Source organism: Lonchura striata, chromosome 15 (assembly GCF_050655825.1).
Source record: "Lonchura striata isolate lonStrDom1 chromosome 15, ASM5065582v1, whole genome shotgun sequence".
Taxonomy (NCBI): domain Eukaryota; kingdom Metazoa; phylum Chordata; class Aves; order Passeriformes; family Estrildidae; genus Lonchura; species Lonchura striata.
In genome coordinates, this window is record NC_140717.1 from 16,753,641 (window position 1) to 16,765,984 (window position 12,344).

A 12,344-nucleotide genomic window follows, 5' to 3' on the forward strand; every position below is an offset into this window, starting at 1 on the left:
ATATGTGGCTGTTACTGGAGCAAAGTAACTTAGACAATATTCAGATAAGTACTAGGTGACTGAGCAGCAAAGCTCAGAAGAAAGCAAAGCAGTTGAGTGACAAGTGAAAAAGTATGATGGAAAGAGATGGCAGGAATCCAAGAAGAGTGAAAACAGAGGTGAAAGAGAGAGATACTACAGAAGAATGTAGCCCAGTGCTGTTAACTCTGTACTTAATCATTAATGAGATTAAATGCACGATGCTAATTATCCAGCTGTAAGATGATGTATATTGTGTTTTACTGATACTGTTAATTCCATCAAAGATGTTTGTGTCTAGGCACCTTCAAAGTTTACTGCTGTAAAATTTCTCATATCTGCTCTACTCAGTGAAGTTACTGTGGTCAGTAGGAAGGGTTTGAGGGTACATTCTGTGGTTCAGGGTACAGAACAGTGTAGCTACTTAGGTAGCTTGTAGTTCAAGCAATTTGCATACAAATACTGCCATAGCTGTATAAGTATGTGATGCATATGAAACCATACAGTACTTCTTTGTGTCTCTGTCTACAGCTCATGCCTGAAAAAAACTGCTAGCCCCTGATGACAGTGTGCCAAAACTTTTTAGTTTTCTTGTGCCTTTTTGTTGAAGTGTTGTTAACATTCCTGCTAGTGTAATTATGTTACAACTTATGGGTTTATATTTGATTTTTGAGTTTCAGAATAATACTTTGCTGGAGAAATCTCTGCTATTCACAGATGCCAGCAATTAAATGAGCACAGCTTGGACTGAAACGATCAGTCTGACTTGCTGCTTATTTGACTGCCTTTGAGAGTAAGTTGTCATGACATGCTGTGTCTTAACCAAAAGTCACCAAGAGTAGGTAATCTACAGGAGCTAGTCTGTGTTTCCTGTTGTGAGTTTGCCTCCTGGCAGAAATCAAATGACAAGCACATAACAGCATGAAAATCATGAATCACCACAACACTGATTAAATCTGGTTAGATATTTCTTTGATGCACTGTTGAAATCTAAAATCTCAGAAGTCAAATAAGCTTGGTGCTGGCTGGCTGAATTTTAAAATTATGCAGAAAAACAGAACCAGATTTTGCACTGAAAACATTTTGCATATTTTAACTTCACAAAAGTTAGAGCTGGATAGGAAAGGCCTTATAGAAGAAATGGTGATGATTGAAGGTCTGCTTTAATGAAGGTGTTTGCTATGCTTTAACATACTTTATTTCCAAAGTTAGAGCTGTTGCTCCTGAAACAGAAAAGTTGTAGAATAATCAAGAGCAAGAGGCTTATTCATAACCCTGTCAGATACTGATGTGTTTTGATTTTCAAATGTTTAGGCAAAAATAGTACCTTGTCTTAGTAATTTCCAAAAAAGGCAACTGTTAGAAGATATTACTGGGTTTTGTCATTTTTTTAAAATTATTATTTGTTTTTATTTTAGTGTTGGTTCAGATAAAATAATTTCAATGCACTGTGTTGCTTCATTCAAAGCTCAGCATGTTTCACGTATCTTTGCTCATCAGTTTGCCCTAGAACAGTATTCTTCAGCTTCACCTAGAACAGTTCTTTTTTCCGAGCTTCCCAAAGCACTGGATATTACAGCTTTCAGCTGTTCAGTTATGTATGTTTCAGCATTCAGTTACGTAAAGAGCCATACTGTCCAGAATAAAGTGTAAACTGTTTCTGGAAGTTAATGTGTTCATTTTGTATTAAGTGGATGGCACTTAGAGACAGTCATTACTGTGTGGACAGTGATGCTAAATTACTTCGGAACAGCCCTATTTTGAGTATCTGTGCAGTATTTGAATGCCCCAGTCTAATGATGTATTGTTGCCTTATTTTAATCTGTTCAAAATGTAAATGAAAAATCACCTTTATCATGTAACTTATTGTGACAAGTTAATGGGGAATAAAATGTGGGAAGTGTAGGTAAACATCAAAATTGGCAATAGCATTCTTTGCTCTTTATTCAAGGAATGCTCAGGATACTTTGTAAGCCCTTCTTTTTTGGTTTATCATCTTATTCTTTTTTTCCAAAACGCATATTGTGGTTAGAAATCCCACAAATGAACTTTGCAGTATACTTCTCTGTATACCATTTTACATCACTTGCTTATCATTTATTTTTGCATTGTTAGAGGTTTAGAGGCTCTGCTGCATTTAAGAGTAGTCTGTGGGGATAAGATACAATTTTGAAACTGTTGCATTTTTTATCTTTTCTTATGCATCTTCAGCAGTAATAAAGTTGAAAAATTATTTTCAAATAACATAAAATTGATTCAGAGCATGTTTTGCATGTTCATTTCTCTGGCTAACAGCCAAACATATTTTACAGAAACAAGTTTAAAAAATCATAGCTATATAGGGAACCCAGATAATACTGGCTTAATTGTGGCATGTGGTGTGCTAACAGCAATTCTCTGTATAAATGCTTGTTATTTTCTGGAGCAAAATTAGTCCTGTAAAGCTCCTGGTATCATACCATTTTAATTCTAGACCTAGACGACAGATTAAACAAGCCATGTTCACAGTAAACAGTGTCCCAGAGCTCTGTAAGGTACCGACCTGTCATTCCCAGAGAGGTAATAAGTTATTACAAGTATGTACTTGGTATCAAAGATGGGGCACATTTATTTAATCTGTCTTGGAGAAAAAGTTGTTGGTATCTTAGTAGTAAATGTGGTAAATGCTGAATCACTGTTTTTATTTCTGATGGACTTTAAAGCACTGATAAAGAATTGGGTCTGGGTTTTGAGTTGGGTGTGTTGAGCTGTTTCTGACAGTAATGCTGGGTGGGCAGTGGGCTCTTCCATCTCACCTGTGTAACTGTAAGGAACAGTGATGTTCACCTCAATCTCTGTTTCCTACCCATAGATAAATCTACTAGTTAGTGAGTGTGAGAGGAGATGAAGGGAAGCAGAAGCACTTGTTATATACCAAATGATTTAGTGATTTGATTGCATCAAATTTGGATGTTCATTTTGACCCAGAGATGGAAAGTCTAAGCTTCTTTTCAGTATTGCTGCTTTACTTTATACTGTTTAGTAATAGAATATTACTAAGGCACATAATATATCCAGTTAATTAATTATTAGCAGTAATTAGCTGTATATTTTATTAACAGGTTACTTTGCAGTAAGTTTGGATAGGGTGCACCTGTGTGGGAGTTTGTGTGAGACTTTTTGCCCTCAGTATGAGGAATTCAGTAGACTTGGAAGTAGCTGTTGTTTGTTAAAGAAGATTGTTCGGTGTTGGGGCTTTTTTCTCCTACGAAAGTGATTTTCTTATTGCTGAGGCAGTGTCTAATCACATAATTTTAATTCCTGTTTTGTAATGAGACATGCCAAGCTTCATAACCCTTTGAACTTTTGGGATCCTTCTAAGCATAAGTCATAGAGGAATAAAGTGCCTTCTGGAATTACAGTCTAATGAAAGTTAAAATTTACATATTGCAGTAAAACTGGTTAGCTGTTTTCTAATTGTTTGAAGCAAATGGCCAAAGTTCTTAATATTTGGTGGTTGGAAGAATGCTGTAGAACCACAAATGTCAGTTCATAAAAATAAAGCTAATGTCTTTTTCTTTCTGATTGTTTGGACTTTTTTTAGGCTGGTCCATACAGGCGTGTTTCACTAAGGTTCAGCTTTTGGTTAAGGGACTAAGCCTTTTCAGGATTCTAGTTAATACCAAAACTAGGACATTTTAGGCTGGATGGGAAGTGTGTGCCTGCACATCACAGACTCACAGTATCCACAGCAACACTGAGTATGGAGCCGAGTCTGAGCAGCTCATCAGTGACAGCAGCAACAGAGTGGAAAAATTATCAGGCAACTTGGGCAATGAAAAGATTTGACTGCTGGAGCTCTTTTGAGGGAAATCCCGGTAAAATGTCAAGGTGTCTGACTGAACCCAGGTTTTATAATCTGTTGGTTTTTTCCTTTTTTTTAATCTTTCTGAATGGCTTGGTAAAGATCAGATTTTATGAGTGTCAAAGCAGCTAATTTGCAACAGCTATTTGCTATTGTGATAATTTCTTTTCAGTTCGGCTTTTTTGTTGTAGGTGTAACAGAAATGGCTCAGGACTTTGTAGGTGTGTATATATTATCTATATTGTGTGAAACTGAAGATCTCTGGTCTTAACTGGGCATGCTTTCTATTTTCTCTTCTTGATCTCCTTCTCACTTTTCTATGAAAAATATTTAAAGTCAAAGTGCTAGTGCCAAACAACGCTGATAATGGGTTGTTGGTCACTTGCACTTGTGAAAATTCTGGCTGTGCTAGGATTGTTCTGCAGCATCCAGGACATTTCCTGGACTTGTCAGTGTTAGACAGGCACTGCAACAAGAATGGGCATTTATCTCTGTGAGACATCCGTTCTAAAAGCACACCACTAATTTGAGAAGACAAGGTCGGGCCTGCCAATCCCAGGCTTTGTGCAAATTGGATTTCTGCATGCCGATTTTAGTAAACTGTGTTGCCACAAAAGATGGCTGGACTAAAATAAAAGTTTTCCATCAAATAATACAGAAGTTGTCATAGCAGACAAGACCAAAAAATAATTCCTTTTTTTAGTCCCCTATTGGGAGGGAAAAGCAATGGATAACTTCATCTCAAATGTCTTGGATAGGCAAGAAATTTTATGTAGCTGACAAGTCTTGGAGCCTAAATGCGCCATGGTGGTATAAAATAGGTGTTTGCATTTGGTGGAGCACAATTCCACTGAAGTAAAAGTTTTGAAATAAGTAACAAAAAGCAAACTTTTGAATGTTTTTTCTCTCCTCAGGTCACGATCAAGGTCACCCCGGAGAAGGGCTCACACACCAGAACGGCAGAGAGATGAGAGAAGTGTCCCCACAGCGTATCGCATCAGCAATAGCCCTGGGAACAGCAGGAAACGGCCCCGCTCCAAGTAAGAGCTCCTGGTCCTGGACAGTGGGGTCTTGGCTTTCTAACAGCCTGATGTCATGTGGACTCCTTAGCTAGAACTTAACCTTCATATGTTCTGAAGATTTATTTTGGTAGAAAAATACTTTTTTGGGAAAAAAAAGTTAATGGATACACTTGTTCTTCCTTGAACAGCAGCTGTACAGTCAAATTGGTGGGTGTTAATACACTGCTGTTTGCTGGCCATGAGAATTCAGATTTCACTGAGTTTTGTATTTCCCTCTTGTTGGATCATTTTCTCATGCTGTGATTGTGCAAGCTGTATGACCTCTCTGCACAGGTCATAGCATAATTGTGATGTCAACTTTCTTGACATCACATCATATCTACATAAGGACATTTCTGATTTAGCAAACAGTTACTTTAACAGTTATTTTATGGGCAGATTGGAATGTGAATTATGAACTGGTGTCAATTTGAGAGCACCCTGCATACAGTCGCTCTTAAACTTGTAATCAAAATGGCATTTAGTCTTCATCTTCTTTCTCTATATGTCTTGTGGAATAAGAAAGAAAGAGATGGCTTTCAGCTCAATTTAAAAAACTCTCTAATTTCTTATGACAACTTAACATCTCTTGATAGCTTGTAATTAATTGATGTGTGGTAGGTATAATTGAGAACTTCCTAAGTATACTTCAACTGATTTAGATTTTAGCATTCATCAAATGAAGACAATAGAGGCTCCTGTGGAATTCACACAAGTTTGTTTAAGTGGAAAATATGGAAGCTTAAAATACTTGTTTTCCTATAAACACACAAAATAATAGTTTTTCACATCTCCATGCTGTTTTTACTGCTGTGTTGGTGTGTCTGCTGCTTGACCATTCAGCATTTTAAACTATAAAGTATTTTTGGAATTTTGCTACTGCAAGTTGTAAATTATAATGGTAATTGTGATATAAACTACATTTCTCTGTGAATAATACTGCTTATGTAGGTCGAAGTTTTAAACCTCTGTTAGGCCTCAAACAGGAAACCAGAAAGTGGCACAATAAGATACAGCAGTAATCAGAAGATGTAGACTGAAGGAGCATTGTAGTTAAACACAGATAAGGGTATTTTGCACCTCTGATTACAGAAGTTAAATCAGAAACTGTTTCAGCCCTGACATGTTAAATTTTCAAGTGAAAATGTGATGGACCAGCTTCCATGTTCAGTTATGGAAGAGATTGTTCATCATTCAGCTGTTCTATTTGTGCATCATAATCTGAGATGAAAAACACTGAAAATGCTTACAGTAAAATGCTTTTCTTGCATGACAAATGTTTGCCAAGATTTTCAAGATCCAAATATGACATCTGTTCATAGCTTGGTTGCATGATGATGTTTTAAGAACCTCAGCAATTAAAGTACATAGCTAGTCAAGGAATAACTGATGTTGCAGCTGATGGTTTTGTGTAATCATGAAGATGTTAGAGGCTGTGGGGTTTTCTGTCTGCCACTTAATGATTTTTTATTCAAGAAAAGTGTAAGGAGATTTTTCAATTTTAAGTCTTGAGTGTTTTCTTTATATAGAATATAATATATCTCTATATTAAAAAGTGGGGTAGATTCTAAGCTTCAGTTGCACACTGTTTATATGGAAATTCAATGCGTTATGGTATAGCACCTTTTAAAGTAGAAAATTCCCATGAAAAATCAAAGTAAGGGAATGAAAAATGTGATATTTAAAAGGTAGCTAAAAGTTTCAGTGTTTTAAGATGTTCTAGAAGCTTCAAGAACATTCTTCTGAATAGACTTCTAGGAATGCATACTACAGAGAGATGCTTACAGTGAGATACTGCCTACCTCTAATTAAGGGATTACTCTAGTTATTCTAATTATAGTAATATCAATGCTAGTATGTAAATCATACAGGCATAAGTTCATAGCCAGGTAAAAAGATTTGATAGTTTCATCTGTAATATATTACTAATTTAATTATCTTTGAGCTTAATATTGCCTGTGAGGTGACTGTCTCTGTTCCCTTCTGTCAGTAATGAAAACATTCCTTTGTTTCAGCTTTCATGCTGACAAGCATTCGTGGATCTAATTTCCAGGTCTCAAATGGTTTGCACTTAGGCACACTGTTAGGTCCAGATTAGTCTTGAGTGCAATACAACAGCTCATTTAAAATTTTGATCCTGTGTTTTGTTGCGTTGCAGGTTAGATCACAAGGAAATGGGCTATTTTTTTGGTTTTAAAAACCAAAGAAACAGTGGATTTGCCTTGTAGATATTTTACATAGCCATAATTCCATGTTTTGTTTATTTTATGAGCTAGGAAAATTGTAAGGGATATAAATTCTTATATTTCTTATTGCATCTTTAGTGTCTGGTGTTGTTTGGGATGGAACTTCCCTCTAGCAAAATTACTCTGCAAATCTCCAATGAAAGCTTTTTGTTGTAGTCCTGCGTTACAAGTGAGAACCTCAGAAGCCAGTAGTTGCCTAACACATTAAAAAGAGCTTCTGAGAAAGTATTTTGTACAACCTTAAACATGCGGTATTGGGTAAGACTAATGCTTGCTGAGTGCAAGAGAAACATCCTGTGGAAGAGGGTACATAAGCTGTCAGAAGTGTGCAAAGCAATTTCAGCTTAGCTAGTGTAATATTGCTTTAAATATTCAATAAAATATTTTCTCCTCACAGAAGTCCCCATGAAAAGAAGAAGAAGCGGCGGTCTAGATCACGTACTAAATCCAGAGCTAGATCTCCTTCACCGTCCATGTCACCAGGCAAACCATCCACACACAAAAATTCTATACATTCAACTAGCGTCTCTCCTGTGGAGAGCAGGGAATCCAGCCAGGAACGCTCCAGGTACTGTGCTCTTTTACTGTCTTACTGCAGTGCTGCTGCCTCTGGACAGACACCTGTCAGGGTGTCTGTGACCAGAGTCGTGGGCTGAGGAGCATTGTGTGTGTGCAATGTGTGCTTATCAAAAGTAAAAGTCACTGGGAGCACAGCACTACCTGCATCTGTCTGATGAACATGTTAGATCTCTTTTGCTTTCTGGAGTAAATATCTCAACCTTTCAAGAAAACTGTAAGGTTGAGATATTCTTCAAGATATTCCTGTAAGGTTGAAAATTCTGCAGCCTTTTTCTAAGTTGGAAATTGGAAGCTTTCATGGAATGGGATAACTCTGAAGTAGAATTTTAGTAGAGTGGTTTGAATTATACCATGTGGAGTTGCGGTTTTATATGTTTTATTACATCTTTATTCTGTCATGGTTTGTTCCAGTGTACCCCCATACTGTATGTAGGTTTCTCCCTGAGTTTTCCCGCCTTTCCCCAAGTGTCGGTTTCCCTGGAAGGTGCCCAGCCAGTTCCCTGCCCCCTCCCAAGTGCCTTGTCTGTCACTCGGTGCCCCTTCCCCTTCCATCCAGGGCACCGAGTGATTGGATGAGGTCCTGGGACCCCTACCCTGTCCATCCCTCACTGGATCCCCCCAGATATCAATCCCCACAGAGTCACTCCTGTCTGTTCCCCACTGGCTGATCAGCCCCCCTCCCTCTCCCTATGGAACCTGTTGCCAGCACCCCCGAGTTGCATTTGCTGGCTGGCCCCCTCCGGTGCTGTTAGATCCACAGGACCTCAATAAACATCGGATTTTTTCCCCCAACAAGTGTCTCTCCTCATTTCCTTGCCGTTGGAATCAGCAGCAATCTCGGGACCCACAAAGCACTCTGCAAAGCCCAGCCGGGTACAGCAGAGGGTGCTTCCACTTGCCCTACTCGCCCCGCAGGAGAGCTAGCCGGGGCTGAGGACAGCGGTCTGGGGCGGGGACGCGGCAATACCATATGTCAAGATTCATGATTAAATTATTTCTAGAATGTTTCTCGAACAGGCCTGTTAAAAATTCTCAGACTACTGCTCAGATTTGTCTGAGCAGTTGCACAAGTGATTTTTCCGACTCTGACTTACATCCTCTAGTTGACTGAGAGAACTGTTGACTAACAGAGGAGAGACATGTACAATAAAATCCAAATCAAGATGGTGAGTGAAATGCATTTTCAAAACTTTTACTCTAAATTTCTGATTTTATTTTTTAGGGGAGTTTCTCAGGAAAAAGACGGTCAAATCTCTTCAGCGATTGTGTCGTCAGTGCAGAGTAAAATCACTCAGGTACAAACAGGCAAATTCAGAATATGTTGCCTAATTAAATATGTCCAACATACTGTTTTCTTCTCTTATCACCTTGGGCAATTCTGAACTTTACTTATGATGTAGAGACACGTTGTCTTTCTTAATCTGTTCACTTACGGGAACTACAATTTTGTTGCTTCTCTAGGTGCTGTCCTGTAAATTTTAATCAAGCCTCTAAAGACCAACCTAAATTCATTAGGCTGCAGTTGTATCCACTGTAAAGATGTTAAAGTCCACGTTTTGCTGCAATAGTTCCTTTATCAACAGCCCATCTTACCATGTAGAGCTCTTAACAAGTTTCATTGAAGAAACATTTTTTTTCAGTTGGATAAGCCAACTTTAAAGGAAAAATTGTCTTAATTATGCTTTGAAAAAATTACAGTAGAAAATAAGAGCTGCTTTTTATATTCTGATGGTTTTTCAGTGGATGAGTTATTCTTTCAGGAAATAACTATTGTTCAAAAATTTGGAAATAGTGATAGTTGGAAATTAATGCTATTGGTCTAGTACCTTATGTTCAAAATTTAATCCATTTCTTATGACAAACCCTAAACAAGATTATTCAGGAAAAATAGCAAGTACAGGCAGTAGAGAAAGAAAAAGGAGTGTTAATCCCACAGCACTTCTTAGGCTACCAAACAAATGCATGGGAATTCCTGGTATGAGAAATGAGATACAAACTACAGCATGATCTTCAAAGAGAGTAAATATCCCACACTTCAAACATACATACCCTTCAAAGGTCATTGATTCATGCATTTTTGGGTTAACTGTTGCATATGGCATAGCGTTTCCTAGTTTAATATAGACTGCTTGTTTGAAGTGCAGTTGTAAGAGAAGGAATGATTACTATATTGAAATACAGTTCTTGGTTGCTATTTGCAAAAAGTCAAAAGTAGGAATGAAACTTAGATAAATCTGCAAGACATTTCCCAATACAGATGAGTTTAGCATCTCTCTATCATTAAAGGCTCCAAAAAATGGAATTCAGCTAATTATTAGATTGTTGTGCTGGCATTGTCCTGGCTGACCCTAACCAAATCAGTATTTTTTCTCATTCTGATCCTTCCATCTGTAAAGCATAAGGAATAATGATGCTAAATTCCCCTCTGGTGTGTTTTGAGAACTTTAGATGCAAAATGCTTTAAAAGCACTAAGGAATTTATTTATGTTGCATTTGTGAACAAATGTTTAAGTAACTGATTTGTTAGTGATACACACTTTTTTATTTTAACATCATTTTTGGCAACCCAATAATTCAATGCTGTTTACATGAAATTTCATTTATTTTTGTAAAGCTGTTCCAGTCGGATGCTCAGATAAGACTGAGAGTCTGTTTGGTTTCACAGTCACTCTGTCATATAAGAAAATGCCTCTGCTGTGTAAATTTTTGGTTCAGATTTACAAAGCAAGAAAAAAAACTTTCTGTTTTAGGGCAATTGTTACATTCTTTTCTTACTAGCTCTCTCTCCTTTTTCTCTTTCTTTTTTCTTTTTTCACATTTTAAACCTCCAGTGGTTAGTAATTGTGTTCATTACAGGGTTTCTTTGAAGATAGGGTCATAGTTTTTCCATTTCAATTGATGTGATTTCTGTGCTTTGTTGTATAGAAACTGCTTGAAATATTTATGCAGAGCACTTTGTTGCATTTTGGCAAAACCAGAATTCTGTTGCTGTCATAGGATCTTTCTCCAAATCATTTCACTCATTTAGCCTAGGAGCTAAACATTTGATGGTATACATTTGATGGTCATGACTTCAAGAATCCCACGTCCTGGAATACACACTAACCCTTTCACATGGAATTTTGCAGTTATGTGATTTAGGTCTGTTCAAAGCTCAGGCATGTCTGGTCATTTTCCTCTTATTTTCTACAGGATCTTATGGCCAAAGTGAGAGCAATGCTTGCAGCTTCCAAAAACATCCAAACCAGTGCCTCCTGAGACCTGTTGGAACTGACCAGCAAGAAATTGTGTGAAAAGAACAATAGGAAAAGAACTGCCTCATCTCAATTGTACTGCTGAGCTTGGCTCACTTGGTTCACAACTCGCTTAATTTACCAGAACTCAACAAGCTAAAACCTATCTTTCTGTACAGAAGCATCTCCTTGAAATTTCATTAAATTTTTTCAGCCAGAATATCTTTGGAAAGTTTTTGGGTTTTGTAAATTGATTTTTTTGACTAATTCTTCAATTGAACATTTTATGATCAGCAGTCTGTATGTGTATATTTGTAAATACTATGTTTCTGTGAAAAGTATTACACAATAATAAAGAAGGAAACATCTTTCATTAGCTAAAGTTTTTGTGGAATCCTTAATTGTTTGCAGTTGGGTTTTGTTACAAATTAATTTGGTTTTGTTTATTATATTCTGCTTTTTAATTTGACAACAGTCTCGCCTGCTGACCACCTTAAGCTGAGAAATTCTGTTTATCTTTCTTCATGCACAGGATGATCTTAGAAAAATGCTTGTTTACTTGGATGTCAGTAGTAGACTAACAGTTGGTAATTTTTTTCAATAGAATGACACAGATAACCCCAGTGCAAAAATCTTCTTGTTCAAAGGAAGGGGAGGAGAAACAGTATTGATATAATTTAAACTTTCAGTAACATGATGGTCAATGGTCCCTGGCATGCCATTTTCTCCCTTGGAATGCAAGCACAGTATTTAAGCCATTGGAAACGGTAATTGATCAGGTTTCTTTTCAATTTTTGGTTAATAATTAGCAGAATTCATGCAAACAATATAAAATGCTGGGTCTGATGCAAAGAAATTCCATTGTGTACATAACCTGTGGTGAAACAGAGCCATCTAAATGGACATGTAGAATGATGTTCTCCACTACTTACATAATTATTTCAAAGTTACTTGCAACGTTTTGACTAGGACAAAAATAATTTTCAACCAGTACCAGAGAGGCACCATTTCCTCTGCGCCAGTTGGTGAAATGGTACTAGTAGAGAGAGATAAAAAAGGACATAAAGTAGATTTCAAGACAGCTCTTGTAGATTGTTGTGCAGCATTGGAATTTACAGGAGCTATATTTTTCTCCCCTAAATGAAGTTAAAAGGCCCACCATGGTTAAATAATTGGCAGCTTGGATGCAAGTTGTTTGCCAAATAATAGGAAAATATCCCAGCTCTTTGATAACATAGACTGGGCAGCTTGTTTGGCTACTGCTTTGCAGATTCATTCTCTTTGGGAAGGTTGTTGCTTAAATGACTTCTTAGAATATTTTCTCTTTCTATGACCAAGTCTTCTAGTCTTCTCTTTTTTCTTT

General features: G+C 37.2%; 1 protein-coding gene across 6 annotated transcripts in view; it reads left to right on the plus strand.

The window, feature by feature from the left end:
• SFSWAP (splicing factor SWAP) overlaps nt 1-11,363 on the plus strand; it is a 37,335-nt gene extending 25,972 nt beyond the window's left edge. For 3 of the 6 annotated variants that reach the window (XM_085593413.1, XM_085593414.1, XM_085593415.1), the window contains exons 15-19: nt 4,054-4,083; nt 4,777-4,902; nt 7,567-7,737; nt 8,971-9,043; nt 10,941-11,363. In XM_085593413.1, coding sequence (XP_085449539.1) covers nt 4,054-4,083; nt 4,777-4,902; nt 7,567-7,737; nt 8,971-9,043; nt 10,941-11,006 — 466 coding nt within the window. In that variant the 3' untranslated portion in view covers nt 11,007-11,363. Of the gene's footprint in view, nt 1-3,601; nt 3,889-4,053; nt 4,084-4,776; nt 4,903-7,566; nt 7,738-8,970; nt 9,044-10,940 lie in introns of those variants that run through there. The other 3 variants (XM_077787285.2, XM_021543955.4, XM_021543956.4) reach the window with 3 other exon arrangements.
• Nucleotides 11,364-12,344: the final 981 nt, after the last annotated feature.